This window comes from Canis lupus, chromosome 12, assembly GCF_011100685.1.
Source record: "Canis lupus familiaris isolate Mischka breed German Shepherd chromosome 12, alternate assembly UU_Cfam_GSD_1.0, whole genome shotgun sequence".
NCBI lineage: Eukaryota > Metazoa > Chordata > Mammalia > Carnivora > Canidae > Canis > Canis lupus.
The window spans coordinates 34,756,700-34,779,262 of record NC_049233.1 but is presented as its reverse complement, the minus strand read 5'-3'; the positions used below and the strand labels follow the sequence as shown (position 1 = coordinate 34,779,262).

The 22,563-nt window shown below is 32.6% G+C and overlaps 1 protein-coding gene and 1 long non-coding RNA gene across 53 annotated transcripts in view; one reads left to right on the top strand and one right to left on the bottom strand.

Moving 5' to 3' along the window:
* Positions 1–22,563, bottom strand: part of RIMS1 (regulating synaptic membrane exocytosis 1) — a 477,431-nt gene that overhangs the window by 107,107 nt on the left and 347,761 nt on the right. For 13 of the 50 annotated variants that reach the window (XM_038554462.1, XM_038554466.1, XM_038554493.1 and 10 more), the window contains 4 exons: positions 19,838–19,921; positions 10,263–10,334; positions 4,016–4,198; positions 2,804–2,916 (listed from right to left, as the gene is read on the bottom strand). In XM_038554462.1, the coding sequence (XP_038410390.1) occupies positions 2,804–2,916; positions 4,016–4,198; positions 10,263–10,334; positions 19,838–19,921 (452 nt within the window). The remainder of the gene's footprint in view (positions 1–2,803; positions 2,917–4,015; positions 4,199–10,262; positions 10,335–19,837; positions 19,922–22,563) is intronic. The other 37 variants (XM_038554483.1, XM_038554484.1, XM_038554487.1 and 34 more) reach the window with 6 other exon arrangements.
* LOC111098312 overlaps positions 1–22,563 on the top strand; it is a 178,132-nt gene that overhangs the window by 152,116 nt on the left and 3,453 nt on the right. Inside the window, exon 3 of one of the 3 annotated variants that reach the window (XR_005367910.1) lies at positions 22,075–22,135. The exons of the other annotated variants lie outside the window; for them this stretch is intronic. This is a non-coding gene — a long non-coding RNA (uncharacterized LOC111098312). The remainder of the gene's footprint in view (positions 1–22,074; positions 22,136–22,563) is intronic. 3 annotated transcript variants of the gene reach the window in all.

Here is a 22,563-nt window from a genome sequence, read left to right as displayed (position 1 = left end):
TCTTTTCTTCTAAGTATACTTTAACATAATCAGATTCCATGTAGCAAAGAGGCTAGCATTTTTAATTTTTAGAAGAAACTTTAAAAAACTTTTCAAAATTTAGTAAAAATGCTCTTTCAAAGGATGTGTTGCCTTTATAGAACATATTGCTTTTATGGTACAAATACAGAGGACTAAGACTGAATTTAAAAAAAAAAATGTATCCAGTCAAACAATCTAATCATCCTGGCACGAATCCTAAAAACAATCAAGTAGATAACTGTATCCAGCAACTGTATGAATAACATTTTATGAGTTCATCAAAAGTTGTATCACTACAGGAATCTAAACCATTTGAAATATCTGCTCTTACCAACAATGCTTATCATCAATTCAGTTCTTTTTTCAAAAATAAATAAATAAATAAAACTACCCTTTGTTAAAAATAAAAAAGACAACAGCAACAAAAAAGAAGACTAGAAAGAAGGAAGTCAAGTATAGTAGAGACTTAATTTGCAAATGAACTTCATTCAGCGTTAACTACAAAGAAGATTGAACTAATGTTTAAAAAATACTGTCAAAAGAAGAAAGAATAATCCTATAGCCCTACAAACAATGAAATCAATCATAAATAGAATGTGCTACATTCTGCTAATCTATCATCAAATAAAAAATTTACTTTTAAAAACATATTTTAGGACACAAAGATTTCATGTCTGTTCAGTTTGAAATAGATCCACAATATGATGATGGCAGATACTATTATCATTTACCAAAAGTCTCAGAGCACTTCATAAAATCAAAAGTAAACCAGATCTGTTTTAATTATGTTAGAACACTTAGATACAATAACACATGTTCTCAGATTTTTGAAAGGTTTTGAGACCATAAATTTCAGGAACCTCAAATAACAAAAAAGTGTTGACTAAGTATATTTATATTAAATTTCAAAATAACTCCATCAATTTCAAGCTCAGTCATTCCTTTCTTCCCACCTCAATTCAATCCTTACAAATTGATGATTTCTCTGAAAGACAACTGTGAATATGAATATCATAAACAGTAATGTTGATATTAACAATAGAACATAAGCTTTTTAAAAAAAAAACAACAAATCCAGCATACAATCCAACTGATTTCATAGAAGCAATTCTTATTTCTACAGAAGTAATATAACTATAATCTCACTATATAAGAGTTATATGCAGTACCCTTATATGCTTTTGAACCTGTAAAGTATTATAACAACTGGAGGAAATGCAAAGAATTTTAGGAACACATGACGTTTTGGATATCGATCTTTAGCAAAATATGGCCAGTAACAATGAATTTCTACAAAATGCCAGAGTTTGTGGTTCTTTTAGTTGTGCAACAGGAGTTCATGAATGGATAATTTAAATAAACACCAAGTTTTATTTAAAGCAGTTTCATCTAGGCTATTGCTAATTCGAGTCTTAAGAACATTAATTATGAATTATCTTCTCAAAATGTTCCCAAAAGAGAAAAGTTTGTTAAACACATGAACTGAGAATTCCAATTAATTGCTATTTTAGAAAAGAAAGTCAGAGTTTCACATGGCATAAATTCCTTATTAACTAAATGAATACTCTTATAACAGGCCTGAATATTGAAGCATGATATATCAATGAGACATATAATTTTTAAAAATAATACATATCCAGAGTTTACCATAGCAACTTTCCTCTTAGTAAGTTGATACTTCTTAAAAATCTATATTAATTTTTCTATAACCAAGTATTCTTTTTGTACTCTCTGCCATATGTCTTTGAAACAATGTATTTATCTTCTTACATCATTTCTGTGATATATTAACGTGATACATTCAGTAAATTCCTACAGTTAAATAGTAAAACACCTACACAGCTCCCTCAATATAGAATGAAATACAAATTTCACATCAGAACAACCAACACTATTGAAAAAAATATACAAAATGTTAACCTTTTAGTTTTTTTATGGGGATGAAGATTTTGAACACACATTTTAAATAGAAGTTCACTGTATTATACTATAACCCCAAACTAAAAATTATTTCAGTACATTACTTAGTGGATCTCTGAAAATACTTAAGTGATAAATATACTTATAAATCTTTTTACCTAGTGAGAAATCTGATAGACCTTGGAGCACATGAAAAAAAAAAACTGGGACTATTTTAACACAGTATTGAAATAATCTAGCCTGCATTAAGTTTAGGGAACTTAATTTCCATAATCAAAGCTCTCTTCTCTCTGTTTCTCTCATTCTCTTTCTTTCTAGGCAAATAAACACAATGTGTATATGCTTAAAATAAGAGAATCTGTAAGTAACGTGAACTGTTTAAAAAAAAAAAAACAAAACACCCAAAACACTAAAATATGTGTTCTAACTTTTTCTTGTGTCATAAAACTTGTATAAAAGACTAGTATATTGCAAGTATATTAAAATTAAAAATACCAGTAAAGACTTCAAATGTTTAAAAAATATTTTTAAAATAAGTTTAAGCCTTCTTCTAACACATAAAATATCATATTTTACTGAGATTTTAAAAACTGTATTTTTTTGTCCCTTTCTAAAAAGGTGCTTCTAAGGCTCAATTCATTCTCTCAATTGACTGTCTAAAATTCATTCATTCACTCACTCAGCAAAAACAGAGTATATGCCATAAACCACTATAACTTGGTTCTGGGAATAAAATTCTAAGAAACAAAACTTTAAGATTCAGTAAACTACATAAATTATTATTCATTTAATATAAAGAGTATAAAAAGAGGTGATTCTCAAATCCAAGGTTTTTGGAAAATGATCTCTCTTTATTGGATACCTTGTTCTATACTGCTGCTTCTCACTGGCACCTGTGGGAGCTGTCGTCCCCTCCGACTGCTGAAGGATGTGTCTGAAGGAGGAGGATGGGTTGGACTTGCTTGTCTGTGCATTCTGTGGGCACAAAACAAAGGGGGGAATGAAATGATGAAACTCCAAGAAGGGCCTGACAAGTACCTTTCCCTTCTTCCTGTTACTATTAAAATAGACATAAACCTCCTAACTCAGCCTTTGGAAACAAAATCAAATGCTTTTGATGATATGAGTAAAAGAAATACTATAAAAAGGAGCTAAAAGAGACAAGGTAATGTCTGTCACAAATAGTTCTGCATAATGAATTCCTGAATTGAGTACAATCAGACTCACTTTGAAATAACTTTCTATGAAGTTGTGGCTTTCCATTAAGTTATCCATTTTTGGTGGTGCTGAACCAAATATATCTACTTACAGCCTCTGAATCCTAACCATGTGGATAAATTAGTCAAGAAAGGCTGTTGCCTAAATTGCTACTATTAAGTCAATATTTATATATAGAATTACTTATAAGTGATAAGAATACTTCTGGCTGTAGACTTTTATAAATTACCATTCACTTGTTCTTTATTTTTAAATAGGAAAACCTTGACGGATATTTAAAAAAAAATAACCTTGGGTACATGCTATAAAATATACTGGTCCAAGGACTGAAGTTACAAATATAAATTTGAGAAGTGTGCAGATACATTACTACTGCACAGGAGTAATCTGACCTCCATCTGCTGGCATTCACTTTTTTTTTTTTTAACTAAAAAACTTTCAAACACTCTAAGATTTTACCGAAAACATACAAAAGATTTTTATAAAAGAAATTTCTCTTATACTTTTTAAAGCAAATACACATTTAATTTTCCAGGTAATTTTTCATAAAGAGTTTCACATAATTAAAATATATGTATATATATATATATGAATATGCCACAAACAGATGGAAGGACATAACACAGCCAAATTTAATTTTCAATGGTAGCTAATTGGCAGGAACTATAGACTACTATCAGCACAGTGAAGATAGATGCAACTATAGAGGATGTGGAATAGGTTTAAGTGCCACAAAGAAAGGGTTAAAAATTATGGTGTCATAATGAGTGAAAGCATCAAGTGCTCAGAAAAGTACAACACCACACCAACACCCGGAGGCAGAACATGAATGCTGGGCTGGACACTGAATAGCGACCTTGTCAGAAGCGGAGAAGGTGGCGCCGACCCTCCAGGGGCAAGGTGGTGGGTAGAACACAGTGCTCTGACACTAGAGTGCTCACTCGACCTTGAGCGAGCGGGATGTTTTCCCCTAAGGACTGGCTGATCAGTCGCTCTTAGGGCTGCGTATCCCCTTCTAGAAAGGCATGGTGGGAGAACCCTAAAACATTAGGGCCAAAAAAGATCTTCAGTCAGCAGGTTCACATTAAGTTTGATACCAACACATTTGTCCAAGGAAAACCTGGTTACTCTTACAAGGCAGTGACTTTAAAAACCAGAAGAAACTCATCATCATGCGATCACTGAAATGGAATTCAAAAGAAACTGACAAGTTATTGCAAATGTACATGCCACGTGGTTTTCAGAGGGCTAATCCAGATTCCTCCAATATAATAAACCTCTTGTAAAGTTGCACAAGGGCAGAGACTTCTGTCTCTTTTTTACTGAGTTGCATCTCTAGTGCCTAGAATACAGCTGTACAGAAAGCAAGAACTCAAAAAAGATACCTTGATTGAATGAATAAATATGATTAGAATAGCAAACACAGGGATACTTCAAGCACTTGCCTTCGAGAAGAAATAGTGCACTGTAGGACTCTGTGTATATTTTTACAATGTTAATCATTATAATCTGCAATAGGAAGTTTATTCCATGTAGGCTGCAAAAGGAAGATGTCTTCTAAGGTTAAGAGAAGCAGACCAACAAATTATAATGATACAATAAGATGGAGTATGTTTCATTATTGAACTGACTAAATACAAATGACTAATGTATGGATAATAACATCTTCTAAGACTAAAAAAAAGTCTGAAAAGATACTGTCCATATATTGACAGTTATCTTAATATAGGGTTCAAAATCATTATGAAGCCAATTTATGAATGAAGAATTAAAAACTGATGTGTATCTTGTTTGAAACAGATACATGATTTTGTCTTTTAAAAAATCATTTCCAATATGTATTTAAATAAAATGCATGTTTAAAATACCCAGAATTGATCTTTTTTTTACAGTGACAGAAGCAAAGAAATAACATTTCATCCCTTTTGAAACAAGGTTGTAAATCCACTTATCAAGTGATTTGAAATGTGAGAGTAAAGAATACATATTAATCATTGGAAGTTTATTAATTATTGACTATTTTATTCACCTTGTATTCAGATTGACAATTTTTCTTTTAAATAAAATGACTTTCATAGCTGTTATGATTTTAATTCAAGGTATCTATTTCAGAACAATAAAATGGGAAAAAGGGACAACTTAGAATGGTAATAAATGTACATTTTTATCTTCTTGACCTATGGATTGATGCTTTATCAGACTTTAATGCTAATCCTGAAACCTGGACTGTTGTCTCAATTTATAAATTAAAGGAGAAAAGAACTGACAATACATACTAACACTGTCTATTCATTCTAAATTGACTTTTCACATACTTCAACTCTATAGAATTAATTTATATGGAAAGGAGGGCATGATCAAGTCTTTTTCAGTAGTAAAGAATGAGTTTTTATCTATTACTCTTTAAAAGCCATTATCATGAGTACAAACTTCAAGCAATCCTTATTCACAATACTTTTTTAGTGTGGTCTGAAAAGTGAATAGTAGTTTTCACCCTAGTATTGAGAAATTTCATTTCAATTTCACTTAAATCTATCTTCATTCTTTAATGCAATTCATAGGCACTAAAAGGACTATTTAAATGGTAACTTGAAATATGAACAATTTAGGTAGACCTTGTATGGCACCAAACTGGCAAAGATATAAAAAGTAACTACAGAGACAAATAAATGGCTTTCTAGGTGAGTATTAATCCAGATTAAGATTACATGACTTAGTGTTTCCATCTCCAAAGCTACAGGAGTATCTGGGAACAGCTTGTATAGTGTGTTTAAGGTTCCTCATTTAGCACCAGATCTGTTTTTTCTTTGACACGAACTAAAAAAATCCCTTAATAACAAAACAGTCCCTACTGCCAGCCAAACTATAAGTATGAAAGCACAGACCAAAGGGGTGGCATCAATAACCACTTTGCCTGAGGAAGAGAGAGGAGTGTGGCATTAAGTCTGAATTCCAGGAAGGAAAACTGAGGAGAGTGAATACGCAGAACTTTAAGAGAGAAGGGCAAGGTTCTGGAGATGAGAGATAATGGAACCAAGTACAGTTCATTTAGACTAGAGGAAAGGCAAATCAATCAAGAAATTCTGAGGTACAGGGATGAAATGTTGATAATCCAGGCTGTTCAGCCTTGATGTTTTCAATGGAATGTAATGTGCTAAGAACATACGGATGCAAGAATGGAAGAGATTAGGAACAACCATACCAGAGAATGGAACAGGGAGTGCATGAGGGATAAGTAAAATGACAGTAACAACTATTCTTTACTGAGCATCCATCTGGAGCCAGGCACTAAATGTATGTGTGTATAAGGACACATGTATACACATATATGTTCTTCTTTTTGATATTCTCATAGCAACTCTGGAGAAGTATCATTATTTCTATTTTATAGACAGAAAAACTGAAGATCATAGAGTGACTTGTAAAATGACAGCTAATGTGCGGTAAAGGTAGGATCCACACAGATCTACTGACCACCAACACTTGCTCCCTGTGTCGCCTATTGAGATAGAATTTGTTTCCATATCACAAGATGAAAAATGGCAAATCCTTGGATATACTGTTAGTCTTATAAAACAAAATATAAATATATATCCAAATATCAAACTGTTTGACAAGTTTTAACAGAATGGTCTCCTTAGAGCTTGTAGGAACAAAATGTATGGGAAATGGCATTTAATGAATACCTACTCCATTATACAGATCTATAAATATCCCATAATTTTTAAACAAAAAATAAAGCTAATAGAGCAAAATTCTAATTCAAACTTAAGTATGTCTGAAGCTAGTTTACCATCTCCAAACGTGTATCTAAATATTTACCAGAGTCCAATCTATGCCTACTCTCTTCATCTAAGACTAGTGTTTTGACTTGAACTTAAGTAAAAACACATATCTCACCAAAATCTGAGGTTAGTCAGACATATCTATTGTTGCAATGATCTTGCAGTGAATTTCTTCTACTGCAGCTTAAAAATATATCTTTTTTATGGCTTATTAAATAAAGGATGGACACACCTGTACTATTTAAGGTCAGCTGTTCAATATGGTTCCTCTTATAACGGCCATTGCAGGCCTACACATTCTCTTTCCAAAAGTACCAGAAAAACATAAAATGCATATATGTTGGGAAGCTTTCCTTTTCAAATTGGTTAATTCTAAATACTAATCTTGACAAAACATCCCCTAGGTAGGATGCAGAGTATGGGTTCCACAAAAATAAAAGTCGCTAGAATAGAAAGGAAAAATGCTGCTAGATATCATACACTGAATTCATATGAGAGTGAAAAGTCAGACTTTTACTAAGGAGCTTCCCAAGAAAATCTGAAGCACTGCTTTAAATGCTAGGCACAAAAGTCAGAAATGAGTTCTGCTTGTCTTCTGTCTGTAACTGTTCATATCTTTCAAAATATTTTCTTACAACGCTATTCCCCATAAGACCAAATTTGTTAAGGCCAACAAAGGGCCTTCAAAATGATGACCATTAAATAGCATATTTTGCCAGAAGCCAAGTTGTGACTGTATGGTATGAATCCTTTGGGTACGTTGTTAACTTCCCAAAGACTAAGCATTGATGTCCAAAGGATTCATACTGTGACTTCAATTCACCTGAAGTTAGGTGTTAACTCAAGGTAATGAGAGTTAACACAAACCTAGAAAATCAGGCCAATTCTTCTTTTGTAACTAGTTATTCAACAATCCACTTAAAAACCAAGCATATAATTTATTCTCTAAAAATCAGTGGAGAGCTTTAATTATAATCGAACAAATATACACCCTTAAAAGGTTTGAATTTTCTATATTAAAATCTATTAGCAAAGTAAATAAAGCAAGAGTAATATGAATATGAAACTTAAGCAGCAAACACGGGAGACTGGGAATCAATGAAATTCTTGCTATTCTTTTTGGAGGGAAGGAGGATATGTGTTTATTTACAGATAATTTCAGTGTTGTAGAGGGAAATGCCCAGATACCACTCATTTGTAGTTAAGCACCATGAGTTGATTCTAGAATCATCCAACATTTTATAAAACAGTATCCTATTATCAAAAAGACTTTCTCATTTATACTCAATTAGTAATTGTTAAATGAACTAAAGCCTGAATGGGGTAAAAAGATTAAGACTTTGAGGAAAAATCTTAATCATATCAAAATAATTGAAATTATGTCTGTGAGGCAGGGGAGCAGTAAATGGTGCTTGAAGATTAAAAACTTGTCTAAGGAACTTAAGTCATTTTACTAGTAAAGAAACTGTAGTTAACTGAGTTGGCATTAAAGAATATGTAAATGGAAACATAATCAGTATTGTTTCATCACAGGATATCTATCTCTCTATCTTTCATTTTCTTTCTCAAAGCCTAGATCTCTGTAAAATTGAATCTCTACTCAACACTTTTTGAATCCTCTAAATCCTAAATCTCTAAATCTAAAGGAATTAGAATCCTTAAATAATCGATATCCCCATAACTATTAGCTAGGAATAAATTTCATTTTCCCTTTACCCACACCCCTTGATATAACTAATAGCTACTAATTTTTCTTTTTCTTTTTTTTTTAACTACTAATTTTTCTGATCTCAGTTCAGAGGTAGTATCTCCTGGGAGGTTTCCTTTTTGCTGTTCACTATTTTATTCCTTGAACTTACTAGCACATTGCTTGGCAGATATCCTTTAAATGAATAACTGCATTGTCCAGAGTTTATCTCAATCAAATCTATTGTGACAGCCTAGCTGGAATCTTGCATTTGCCTTTTAATCTTTTAATTCATCTTACAAACTGTTGTTATAGTGATCTATAATTTTTGAACTCAAAGCCAATGATTAGCCTCTTATGTGTCCAGCTCACCAATGGCTCATGGATGAATAAAGCAGAAGTTGAAATTTTGTTAAACAGTCCACAAGGTCATGTGTAACATAACATCTAGAGATTTCTGCAGTTTTATTTTCAACTCTCTCCCATCTCCTGAAAGGATTCTCCCTCTCAAAACGGGCATAGATCCCCCCAGATCAAGAGGAAATTTTAAGCCTCAGTGTTTACTCATATTTTTTTCATTTTCATGGAATATTTTTTTCATGGAATATTTTCTACACATCTACTTTTTTTTTTTTTACACATCTACTTTTAAATATCTAGATTTCACTCAAGTGACACCTTTTTTAAAAAAAGATTTTATTTATTTATTCATGGGAGAGAGAGAGAGAGAGAGAGGCAGAGACATAAGCAGAGGGAGAGGCAGGCTCCACACAGGGAGCCCAATGTGGGACTTGGTCCTGGGACTCCAGGATCATGCCCTGAGTTAAAGGCAGACGCTGTAACTACTGAGCCACCCAGGTGTCCCTCAAGTGACACCTTTTATGAGATATTTCCTTTCTGTACTCTACTCTTTTTGTTTTCCCTATACCTTGTGCATACCTTTATAGTAATAGATGTAACACTTTAATGCATTCTTTCATTCACATCTGCGTCCCCCTACATGTTCTCAATAATTTTTGGATGAATCAAGAATATGTTAATGAGACATTAGGTGTTTTTTACAGCTATGTAAAATAATGTGTTAATATCTTACACCTAAAAATAGTAAAAAAAAAAATTGGTAAAGTTGGATAACTTGCAAAGTAAGTCAATAATTCCATTAATTTTTACATTAACTCAACAAATATCTTTTATAGACAAGTAGAAAAATCTTGGATCAATTTGCAGAAAAGAGATTTTTTAAAGAGATGACATCATTCAGATAAATAACACTCAAAATATTTGCATATTCCAAGTATTACATTCATTGATAATATTTAAATAATCTCTGAAACAAAATATTAAAATGTCCTAATATGTAAATAGTAATGAGTACAGTATTGGTCCCCTTTAGTCATCAGCATGATCACTAAGAGAAAGAGATTTTTCTTAAACCCTAAAATTTAAGGGCCACCTTCAAATTACCCTTCTCTTGTTTTTTAAGGCTATTCCCATATAGGAGATCTATTTACATGAATGTCTTTAAACATCACAATCTGTGCTTATGAACTGATCATATAAAATAAGTGAAGGCACCCTTGAATTTATCAGTTGAAATAGAAGATGGCCACACAGCACAACACCAAGCCTACCTTTCTGCATCAGAGGCAGTGCCTTTCCTAGTCTGTTTTTGGATGCTAGATCTGTCAGACTTTCTGGAGTGCCTGTGGAATGAAATGTTAAAGAAATACAAAATATATGATGAATAAAGCTACAGTAATATCATACAATGATCAAAGCAATAGACATGAGAAATGACAACTATCTTACTTAAATGATTTTGTCAGTTGGTGCTTTTTAAAATTAAAAAAAAACAATAATAAATAAAAATCAGAACTGGTGCTAAGTGGAAGACACAAGTTGCCCAACAGGAGATACAAGAAATTGAGATTCTCTTAGTCTAGACAGGTTTGTCTGCAGTAATGATTTAGTAGGAACCCCTGCCGAGCAACTTTGCCTTTCTTAATGAGTAAACAAGTCCAGTGGAGCAATGTAGTGATGATGGATGTGATGACAGTAATGGTTTAGGTGCTGAAAGACTACAAAGGGGTGAAGTGCCCTCTACATTTACAAGTTGAACAGGGTGCTACAAAGATTTTTTGTTTGTTGTTCTTCCTCCACAAAATATGAAGAGAAGAAAAATACTAGAGTGAAATATGATTCACATAATCATTTTAAATCAAATATTAAAATTATTTCCAAAGTTATCACAAACATGCTTTTGTAACCATGTAGCACTTTAAAAAGCTAACCACATATCACAAACCAAAGAATAAAGTTCTCAATATATTCTGTGTTCCAGAAGCACATATGTACACTGAACATTTGGAACTTGAAATGTCTTTTCCCAAAGAAATGTTTATATAGAGAGCCTACCTCCCTAAGTAGCAGCTTATATATGCCTATTTGACCTAAAATGTATCTCAGCTACCATATATTTGAAATAAATATAATATATTATGGTCAAGAAACTAAGACCTTAAAAAGAATCCCAGGGAAACCATAAAAAGTAATATGCATTTTTACCTTGATAATTGTATATTTTTATCTCAATAGTTGATTCTTTACAGTTTATCCTTATTTTTCTTTCCTGATATCCCTTCTTTCCAACAATGAAGAGAAAACTATCTGTCATTACTTACTAATGCCAGATAATCTTTGTGTCATATATATGCCAAGCCCTGCTATCAAGCTCACTAGTAATAACATATCAAAGGATAAAGTCCACCTTCACAGGGAATACAGACTTCTGGGGCTGTTCCTCTCTCCCCATCTCTTTTGCTGTTGCCCAAAACTGGGCTCACCCTGTGTTGCCTTTCCAATTTAGGCTTTCAGTTGGGTGTTCTCGGGTCTTCTGTTAGTATGACATCTCACTTCTGAGAAATGAAAAAAGGGTTGAACCAGAGGAGAGAAACATCTCTCACCTGCCACTTTCCTTGAATTGTTGGAAAGGGGATATATAAAATGATAACTCTATGCCAGGTCCTGAGGGAGGCACTGATGTATTAACCTTCATGACAATCCTTTCGTGGTCATCTTCATTTCAAAGATAAGGAAACAGGCTCAGGACAAAGCCACTCAATCAGTAAGAAGTAGAGCTGGGAAAAAAATGTAAGTATGTCTGGCTCCTAACCCATTTCTGTCACGTACTATCCAGCAAAGTGAAGGGATGAAGTTGATTCTAATGTACGCCTTTGGGTTGCACCTTTGCTCAAGAAGGGAAGAAACTACAAAATGTGGTATAAGCCTAGGGAAGCACGAAGACATAATCCCTCATACTAAAGGAGTATCTCTGATATTCTAATTTACTTTGTTGATCCTGTGATGAGGAGAGAGAACTGTAGTGTGGAAGAGTAGAGAAGTACATGGCACACATGTAAAATCGATTGGAGATGGTTGTTGGGAAGGAAAGCTTGTCCCTAAAGCAAAGGGAAGGAAGGTATATACATAGCAGGAGTTCAGTAGGCATCTGAACTCAAAATAAAAATATACCATTAAGAGAAATTTATTCCTTGTCCCAAGAACGCTCAGGGACTGGTAGGACAAATGTTCCTTTTCTCATATTGAGCAGAGTGAGAACAGAATGAGAGCAGAGTTTTAGGTAACATGAAACTCACTGTCGTAAAAGTTTTCACTCATTTATTCATTCAACAAATATTTGTTGAATGTGTATTTATGTCAGACTGTTCTAGATGTTTGGCTTATGTCTATGAAAATAAAAATTCTTCTGTCTTTAAGCAATTAACATTTTATCTGTAGGAGACAGTGTACCACCACAACAAAAACCTCTCAAGAAGTAAATCATATAGTGTAATAGAAGGTGATAAATGCTAACAACAAAAAGTCCATGAGAGCAGGAAGGATCAGAAATGTACGTGAGGGTGGGGTTTGGAGGGCAAATCTAGATCACCATTTTAAATAGGGTAAATTCAAGAAGGATTCATTGAATAGACAACATAAGGTGAGGTCCAGGGAGTTAGCCACCTACATATCTATGGAAAATGTATTTCAGGAAAATGAATGGCAAGTGCATAGGCTCTAAGACAGGTGTGTCCTTGGTATGTTGAAACAAAGTAAGGAGACCAGAAGGCAAAGTGCTGAGAGGGAAGAGTCAGAGGACAAGTTTGGTGATGGGTGGGGGTTGGTGACTTATATGCAGTATCCCATAGACTTTTGACAAACTTTCTCCTACTGCATAATGAAAAGGTTTAAAGGCATCTTTTAGAACCTGTTTTTATCCCTGCTAATTTCTATTAATCTTTCTAGATTCAACTGAGATTTTGCTCCTGTAAAACTTTCAACTCTCCCTCCTCTTCTCATCCCTAATAATATACTCACATACTAGATTATCACAATAATCTATAATGAGAGTAATGATGACAATGATGAGGATGATACCAATGATATCTAACATTTACCGAGAGCTTGCTGTACACCTGACTGCTTTATCCGCATTAATTCATCTTATCTTACCAATCTAATGAGATGGATACTACTCTTTTATATCTTTTTTAAACAAAAAGATTGAGGCTTAAATAAGTTTCTCTAAATAATCTTATTTAATCTAGAGATTAAATAAGTTTCTCTAACTCATAAAGTCATTAAATGTGAAACCATGAAGTGAAAGGAGACTCCACAATCTGAACAGCAGAGAACATACTTCATCTGTGGCATAAATGACGCTGGCACACAGTAGTTAAAAGCATAGACTCTGGACTCAGACTGTCTGGGTTTAACTACCTGTTTTTATCTAGCTGGGTGATTTTAGTCAAGTTATCTAACCACTCCATGCCTGTGTTTCTTGTTCTTACCTGTGAAGTGGAGATAATATTATCACATCACAAGTTTGCCAATTCTAACTCTTTGAGTATCACTTAGCATTTGTGTTACGGTTTTTATGACATTACACAGAACAAGGATTTGTAGTAGTTTCAGCATTACTTAGAACTAGCTAGCAGTAAGTGCTATAAAAGTATTATTTAAACAGATAATAGCATATGTTTGTTTCTTAAAAGTGAAGACTCATTCATCTAGAATAGTGTCAACCTCAGTCAGTACTCCATAACTGGATGACAAAAATTCATGCAGAGGTTCATACATCCAATTTTTAATTTCTATTTTAACTCTCTTGTTAAGAATGACCTTTTTTCTCTAAATGCTATAGAAACTTACTTTTATTGAAGATTCATCTAAAGATTTCTACAAAGGACAGGTCTTTATAATTCTTTTTAACCACTTAAAAGGATCTTCAAATTTAGTTCAAATAATATACACTTAATTGTAATAATTCAATATAAAGCAAGAAACAGAATAGGAAATTCTAATATCTTTTCCACTCCAAATCCTGTTATTGCTATGAATATATAGTATTTTTAAACACAGATATTTCTTAGAAGAGAGGATTGCGAAACGTGAATAGGAAAGATTAGATCAACCTACATTTATGTACTATACTATTGAAACTATTGATCATATGGTTATAAAATGGATCATGGTGAAATGAACTACATTCTACCCTACATTACTCTAAGTTTTTTATGATCAAGAATGGCATCTGAGTTATCACTATAACATCAACATCTAGCACATAGTAGCTGCTTATAAGTGTTTGAACTGAATGAATGGTTTAAAAATTAATTTTTTGAGTATTATCCTGTAATTTGAGAGTCTAAAAAACTACAATAAATAAAAAACTAGGGTTATAAAATTCATTTTACATAAAATCAAGTAAATTTAGAAATATAACTTTTTATTGTTTTCTGGGCTTTAGTAAAATACAAAATATCATACATTTAAAAAGCTATTTCATTAGCCTTATGTATAATGAAGTATCAGTCATTATTATTGGCCCGAAAAATGCTTATCATGTTGCAACAAGGCAGCATAGACAGAATTTTAGTTTTAAGGGACACTAGAATTCATCTAGTCTACCTACAACTACCTAAATTTACAGATGAGGAAACAGAGTTCCATAAGGTTTAAGTGACTTATGCAAGGTAAGAGGGGCCTTAATTAGTTGGTGAGGACACCACCTTCATTTTCTCATGTCCTTAGGTTCTCTGCCCATCTGTCCTCCAGTGACTTGAATGATTGATGTTTATTGGAGGGGGCCCTGGAGAGAAGTGAACAAAACAGTTGTAGTGTTTCCATCATGTCTTACTTATGTTAGGTTTTAACATGTTTTGTTCATTAAAATATTTTATCATTTTATTATTCATAAATAATGTTTCTAAACATGCATGAATCAGAAATACTGAGCATTCTTTTCACTTCACAACTTAATGGTTGTATGGTTTTGGCCTTATGATTCTTAGTTCCCAGGGCACAAATGGAATTCTTTAAAAGTTATAAAGCTACATTCAAATGTAGGTAAAACAATTATTTTATTATTAAATCAAAGAAAGAGTAATAATCAGAAGTGGGAGTGTTCTTATTTAAATCTAATTCCTTGTAACTCCATTTTAATTATTGTTCTATTAATTTAAATGTGAAGATTCATAAAATGTACTAATGAAGACAAGTAATTGGTAAAATCTATTTCTGTGCTACTTTCCTTTCCTCTTCAGTAACTAAATTCAATTAGAGCAATTCCCTGAAGACATTGGTAAATACATTTTTTTCCTTTTTTTTGTGGTAAATACAGCTTTTCTGAAGATATTACAATTCTATTAAGGTCTAAAATGAATATGTTAATAAAATTTTAGTATTACTTAAAGCTATTTTTTTTTGAAGATTTATTTTTTTGAAAGCGAGAGAATGCACCTGAGCACTTGAGTTGGTGGGGAGGGGCAAAGAGAGAGAGGGAGAGAATTTTAAGCACATTCTGCACTGAGGGGAGAGACCAATGCAGGGCTTTCTCTCACAACCCTGAGATCATGACCTGAGCTGAAACCAAGAGTTAGATGCTTAACCAACTGTGCCACCCAGGTACCCCTATTTAAAGCCATTTTATAATAAAATGAAAATATAGTATGCTCTGTTTAAATTTAGGAAGAAAACATTATATTTGAATAAGAATCTACCTAAGAAATGTTCATATGCAGTGAGGATGGCTGCATGCAATTAAGATGCTTTTACCATTTTGTACAGTATTGATATTTATGTACATGACTATAGCTATTAAACAGACTTAAGTATTTTAGTGGATAAGTATATTTCATTCATCCAAATAAAGAACATTTTTGAAAAGCACAAGTAACAAATGATGCTATCATGCAAATAAAAATGCTAAGTAATGTACTGAATTTATAAATGGTTCTATGTTAACTCTGCATCACTCTGGCAACTGCCATGAACTCTGGAAGTAAAAAAGTAGGTAATCTCTTTATTCCAGAAATATTTTTAATGGAGGAAGACTATTCATTCAGTTTGAATCAAAGAAAATCATTTGACATTTTCGGTCAGAGATTCTAATGGACAAGTAGCTGCTACTAATTGACAAATGCTGGGAAACTATACAAACAGGATTATTTACAAAAGAAATAAGAACTACTTTAGCGACTCAGGAATTAATCTGTAACACAGTGGGATGCTTTACTTGTTCCAATAATTTGCTTGTTGCCAATAATAACGTTCTCGAAAACAGGGTTATTTCCTCAAATATTTTTAGTATTTATTTAAATCACACACCTTAAAGTTATCATGTATTTTAAAGGATGCAAAAATATTCTCAATCACTCATTAAAGTTAGTAACTTCAAGCTAATGAAGCTAATGAAGTGTTAAAATACATCTCAAAATGTACCAATAAGAATACATTGAATTTTTCTGAAAAAGCTTTTATACTAAGAATAAAGGAGAATTAGATAATAGCAATTATGATTATTTATACTAGCCTTTCATATTTAAGAATGATTAATTCAACTGTGAGTGCTAAACTCAGAACTTTGATGTGTCAGGGGTATATTAAAATACATTTTTTTCTAACTTGCAAAATAAAAATTATTATTTTGAAGCTACAAGTAGATGTGGTTTTTATTAAATTCATAAACAGAAAAAAATTCATAAACAGAATTATGTACAAGCAAGTTCATAGAAGTTACTTTTTATATATTAAAATAATACCGTTTACAAAGAAGTATTTTGTTATTGGAATGATTATTTTTTAAGATATCTTTGCATTTTTAGTAATAAAACTGAAAGGAAATTTTCTCTATAATTTTAATGCCAAAATCATTCCCTGGGTCTCCAAATTTATGTAGTTCTTCTTCATCATTGTTCTAAACATCCTACAACTTCTAGGAAATCCTCTTAGATCTAGAAAAACCTACTTCCATGTTAATTACAAATAAATCTATTATACAACCTGATAGGACATCAAGATTGTTTAAAACTGAAATTATGGCAGCCCTGGGGGCCCAGCGGTTTAGCGCCGCCTTCAGCCCAGGGCGTGATCCTGGAGACCAGGGATCCAGTCCCACGTCGGGCTCCCCGCATGGAGCCTGCTTCTCCCTCTGCCTGTGTCTCTGCCTCTCTCTCCCTGTGTATGTGTGTCTCTCATGAATAAATAAAATCTTAAAAAAAAAAAACTGAAATTAAATTGTGGGAAAATGGCACATTAAAATTTCATGTGAGTGCACGTGCACATGTAACCACATGTATATTTATGCTGTAAGAAATAAGTGGGCAATCAAATGCTTTCCAACTTACTAGAGAACCTTCTTAAGCAAAATTTTCTGTATTACTGTTATTTTCAAAATAATCAAATATGACTCTGATACAGGACATCCAAAGGCTGATTATATAAATTGTCATTGATTTTAGAATATTTTCCTAGTTACCAGTAACCTAGGGCAAAAGTCAAATGATGCCCAATTCTTATGAGCATTCACTATCTCCAAATGTGATGATAGGTTCACTTCATTTAGAAATTGGTAGAAACTGAAGTAAATAAAACTGATAGGAGATAAAATGCAAGTGTTATGTTTTGTCAAGTGATTGACATGGCTACTTATGAACTTAGCATCTGTTGATTCAGCTGTTTCTATGGGTATATATTATTCCTATATTTTAATAAAAGTTTACTGTAAATAACTTTCTGTTCCCTATTGTAACAAATCCTGTTGTCAAGCCATTTAAAATGTGTCTTTTGGTTTAACATAGATCTTATTTACAAATAAGTTGTAATAAAAACATAAAATATATATTCAGAATTATGTATTAGTAAAAGTTTCCTTAGTGATCTTATCTAAAAGGACCATTTCTGCTTCTAAAATTTACCCATAAAATTATATATACATTCTATTACACCGAATAACATAATTAATTCATATGTCACTAAATGACAACTAATTTTTAACTAATTTTAACCTCATGTGTCTAAGAACTGAAACTATTATTTGGAAGAAAGAAAGAAAGAAAGAAAGAAAGAAAGAAAGAAAGAAAGAAAGAAAGAAAGAAAGAAAGAAAGAAAGAAAGAAAGAAAGAAGAAAGAAAGAAAGAAAGAAAGAAAGAAAGAAAGAAAGAAAGAAAGAAAGAAAGAAAGAAAGAAAGAAAGAAAGAAAGAAAGAAAGAAAGAAAGAAAGAAAGAAAGAAAGAAAGAAAGAAAGAATTATTTGGATTTCCATTTTGCTTAATTTGTGTCCTGATAAACTTACATTTATATTCATTATAAATACCATGATATGTAATTGTCTTATACTCACACAGTCATTACATGAGATGAAATACACTGACTCATTTGTTTGTAATAGATTCAAAGGCTTTCCAGAGTTGTGTTTTATAAAAGGACATTCTAAGTTCCTTGATGGCAGGAATCTTGCTTTTCTTAAACACTGCTATGTCTCTAGCCATAATAAGAATGCAACATAGCAGGGTACAATAAATATTTGTTGAATGCATGAGTAGCAATGTGGATTTAAGTTTTGATTTAATTTATATGGTACCTTATATTCGGATAGAAAATACTTTAAATTTACAATAATTTTTAGATTTCAGATTCGACTAACTTCTCTACTCTCCGAAATTCTATCTTAGATACCAGATAATAGCAGAAGGAATTAGTTTTAATTTTCAAATACACAAATCATATTAAAAGATAAATTTCTTAAAGATTAAAACATGATAAAATATTCTTAAAGTCTTTATAAACTACCAGTTTGTGGTCCTTTCCAACATTGGTAAAATGACTTAATTTTTTCTGAGTGACAGCGTTTAGTTTTTCTTTCATATCGGAATCCTGAAGATATCTTGACTATTTACAGACACAGAAAGAAAATTACATCACTCTTAACTAAGATTGCAATTACTCTGCTATCTATACCCACACATATTGGAAATGAACCACAGGAACCTCTTGTATACTTGCATGACTAGTTGTTCTGTTTCTGAGCTATCAGATATACTTATCTACTTTATAAATATTACCAATGTGTTGATTGAATTTCTCCTTAAACTAGAAGCACCTCAAACATCCAATAACTTCTTGAGATCAGTTAGAAATATATATTTAAAGCCAAAAATTATATATAAGAAGCACTGTAAACAGGAGAACTGGGTTAGCTATGCCTGTGAGAAGGATAACACAGCATTTCTGACATATCAGCATGAAGTACATTCAAAGGATTGATGCTATTTTCAAAGACCTACCTTGTAGACTGACACTAGCCCTTGACAATATTTGGTTTAAAAATACCATATTCATATAATATGTAAGAACCAGTTATTCTATTTCAAAATCAGACATTTTTAATGTTCCCACAAACCTAAACTTCGTTATTAACAAGTCTGTGTAGTAAAAAAAAAACAACAACAAAAAAACACAAGACAACAGAAATTAAACCATTAACCAAATAACAAAGAAAGACTCTGTGACAGATTTTAACATATTTTTAAGCACCTGAAAATTTTTATTTACTCATGTGTAAATCAAAGCAATATTTAAATGTTTCTAGAAAATCAAAACACTGAAATAAATGCTGATTTAAAACAGAACTCTTCCACTGAATCTGACTTTATTGTGTTTAAACTATGCCATATGCATGCCACCCTCATTTCAGTAAACACTGAGGTGCTTTATTAACGGTGGATGCATTTATTGATCGCAACATATCTGATTCTGGCTCCTGAAAGGAAGCATATAATAACCAACATTTCTCTTGGTTATCTTTCACTTGGTGACCTATAAGCCTGTCGAAGCCACTTGTCTGTGAGGAGGAGTTGGCTAGTACCTGTCATTCTCCGGAGATGCATGCTGGATTTGAATCCTGGGACTAGGAGGTCGTCTCCTATCTAGGGAGGGGGACCATCTACCCCTGTTTGCCCAATGAACAAGACAGGAAAAAACAGGACATTTAGTAACTCCTAAAACAAAATAATATATGGAACAATAGGACTGGAAAAGCACCCCAAAAAGGCAAGGTGTAGAATCTTTGCTCCATAATTTACTCTTGATGAAAATAAATCTTGTTAACCTAGAAGTGAATAGAAACAGTTTATTTGGGAAGATGTTTGAAATCTATTATGTGTAATTTTGTTCTTTTAAAATGTGCTTGTGTGGATACATATCTACACACACACACACACACACACACACATAAATATAAGTTTAAGTTAAAAAAAGATGCACCCTTAAGAACTTGGCTTATGTTCATAAAAAACAGATTTAATAAGCTACCGATGCTTATTTGAAATTACTGGATAAAGTGGGAAAGATGAGGTGTGTGAATTTAATACAAAGCAGAAGCACAGTTTTCTATTTCTGTGTTTATAATAATACTTTTTTGTGATTAACAGTTCAATGAAAATTTGAATCTTAGTTCATTCTTTTGTTAAACTATCTTAAGATTCTGTTTATGCAGAAATCACAAATACCCTGTTGAAACAGAATAGAGGCAGTAATGAACTAAACAGGCCAGATTTGGAAATTTTTATATATTAGGTGTGAATACTTTAAACAGGATAATTCCTCTGGATATTTACTTCCTTGTATGCAGGAAGGGACAACTGAATGGTCTTTAAGGACTCATCCAGCTAGAAGAGTTTATTATTATCCAAAGTAGACTAGTCCTAATGTTTAAAAAAAAATAAAAGCCATCTTCTTTGCCATTTCACTTGGCTTATTGGCTTTATTATCTGGACAAAAGCAGCAAAGGGCTGTCAACATGTGACCAGGATATCTGAGAGCAGCAGATACTAGATTCTGAAAGCTCCTTGGAAGTTTGTGCTTAATTAGTCAGCCTTACACTATGATTCAAACAGAGCTTTAAGGAAGCTGCGAAGGAAATAAAGGTATCAATAGCAGAATTTGGGCAGAAGAGAAAGCTGTGTGACATATACTCTTAAATGTGTTACATGTTTGTGAAATTAAAAGTACCTTGCATTACTTTTAAATTACTTAATAATTTTGGATTAAATAGTTGGTCAGTCCAATCTAACCGCTTTAAAATATATTTTACTCGACTTTTGTTCTGCAGAAAAAATAAAGAAAAATATTTCTAAAGTAATTGAAAATAATCATGATCACAGTGTCTTCTACATTAAGTTGTACTGTCATGTTAAAAATTATGGTGTTGGAAGTTTTTATGGTATGTGAAAACACTAAAAATATAGTTAATGTATTTTTTCTGTAAAGAATTAAGTAATGTTAGCTTGACAGGATCATGAGTAACCTTGCTTCTTGAGGCAAAATTCCAGTCCTTGTGTTTATTTAAACAAAAAAGTAAAGGAAAATGCTGTAATTATGAACCATGCAGTGAAAGCTACGAAAGGAAAAGGTGTACATTTGGAAACAAGCAACTGTGAATGCAAGCTATTAAAAGGTAATTTTTGATGAAATATGTAGCATAATACATATATTATCTGTACACTCAAAGTCCTTCTGAATATGCTGATATACAGAAAAATATAAGAAATCAATTTGCTTTTTCCTCATATATTTAATATGGGAGCAAGATCAATTTATACTCAATTTTCATCCAGAGACTAGATATCACATAAGTTTTAATATGATACATTTGTGAATTTCAAATATACTAGTATATTTTATATGCTTTCAAATTATGTGCAACTTCTTTCTCTCCTACAACACAGAAGAAAAAGCCAAAATTTGAATCTTTATCTCTTTGTTCTTGAGCCAAATACACAGGGTTCAACTTCCATTTTCATCTTGGAAGGTAGCATGGCAGGCTATGTTGGAGTTATTAATCATGAAGCTGAACCAGCTCCTTCTTGAATTTCTCTTTCCAAAATAGCCTACCTAGAAGTTACTGGTTAGTTACAATATTATCATTTCAATATCAGGCATCCCAATCCATTAATTTAGGACCCTCTATTTGTTCAGAGCTCATCTCTTTCCCTGTGATCATAGTAGAAGAAAGGTCACTCTGATGGTTGAGGGGTTGACTTAATAGGCTGTGTGCTCCTTGCATAAGGAACTCCAGTGTTTGTTTTTGTTTCATTTTGACAGGTACAGAAAAAGTAATCAACATATATTTGTGAATGTCCAAGTAGACAGTAAGTTATTACGGGTAAGAAATAATGAGTACCTTAACCAAGAGATTAACAGTGATAAAAGGGACTCACTAATGAGATATAAAGGAATTTGAATTGACAGGTTCTGGTAAGCAATTAAATGATTCTTATGTCATGTCTTTCCCCCCCAGAACTGATACACTGTAAAACAAATGTGGATGTGTTTAAATGTGCAATTACTATTTACGTTTGCATATGTACACTTCTTTCAATGGCACATATCTCTCGGCAGAATATGGTTAAGCAGCTCAATTTTCTAAAAGAGAAATTGGGATCCCTGGGTGGCACAGCGGTTTGGCGCCTGCCTTTGGCCCAGGGTGCGATCCTGGAGACCCAGGATCGAATCCCACGTCAGGCTCCCGGTGCATGGAGCCTGCTTCTCCCTCTGCCTATGTCTCTGCTTCTCTCTCCCTCTCTCTCTGTA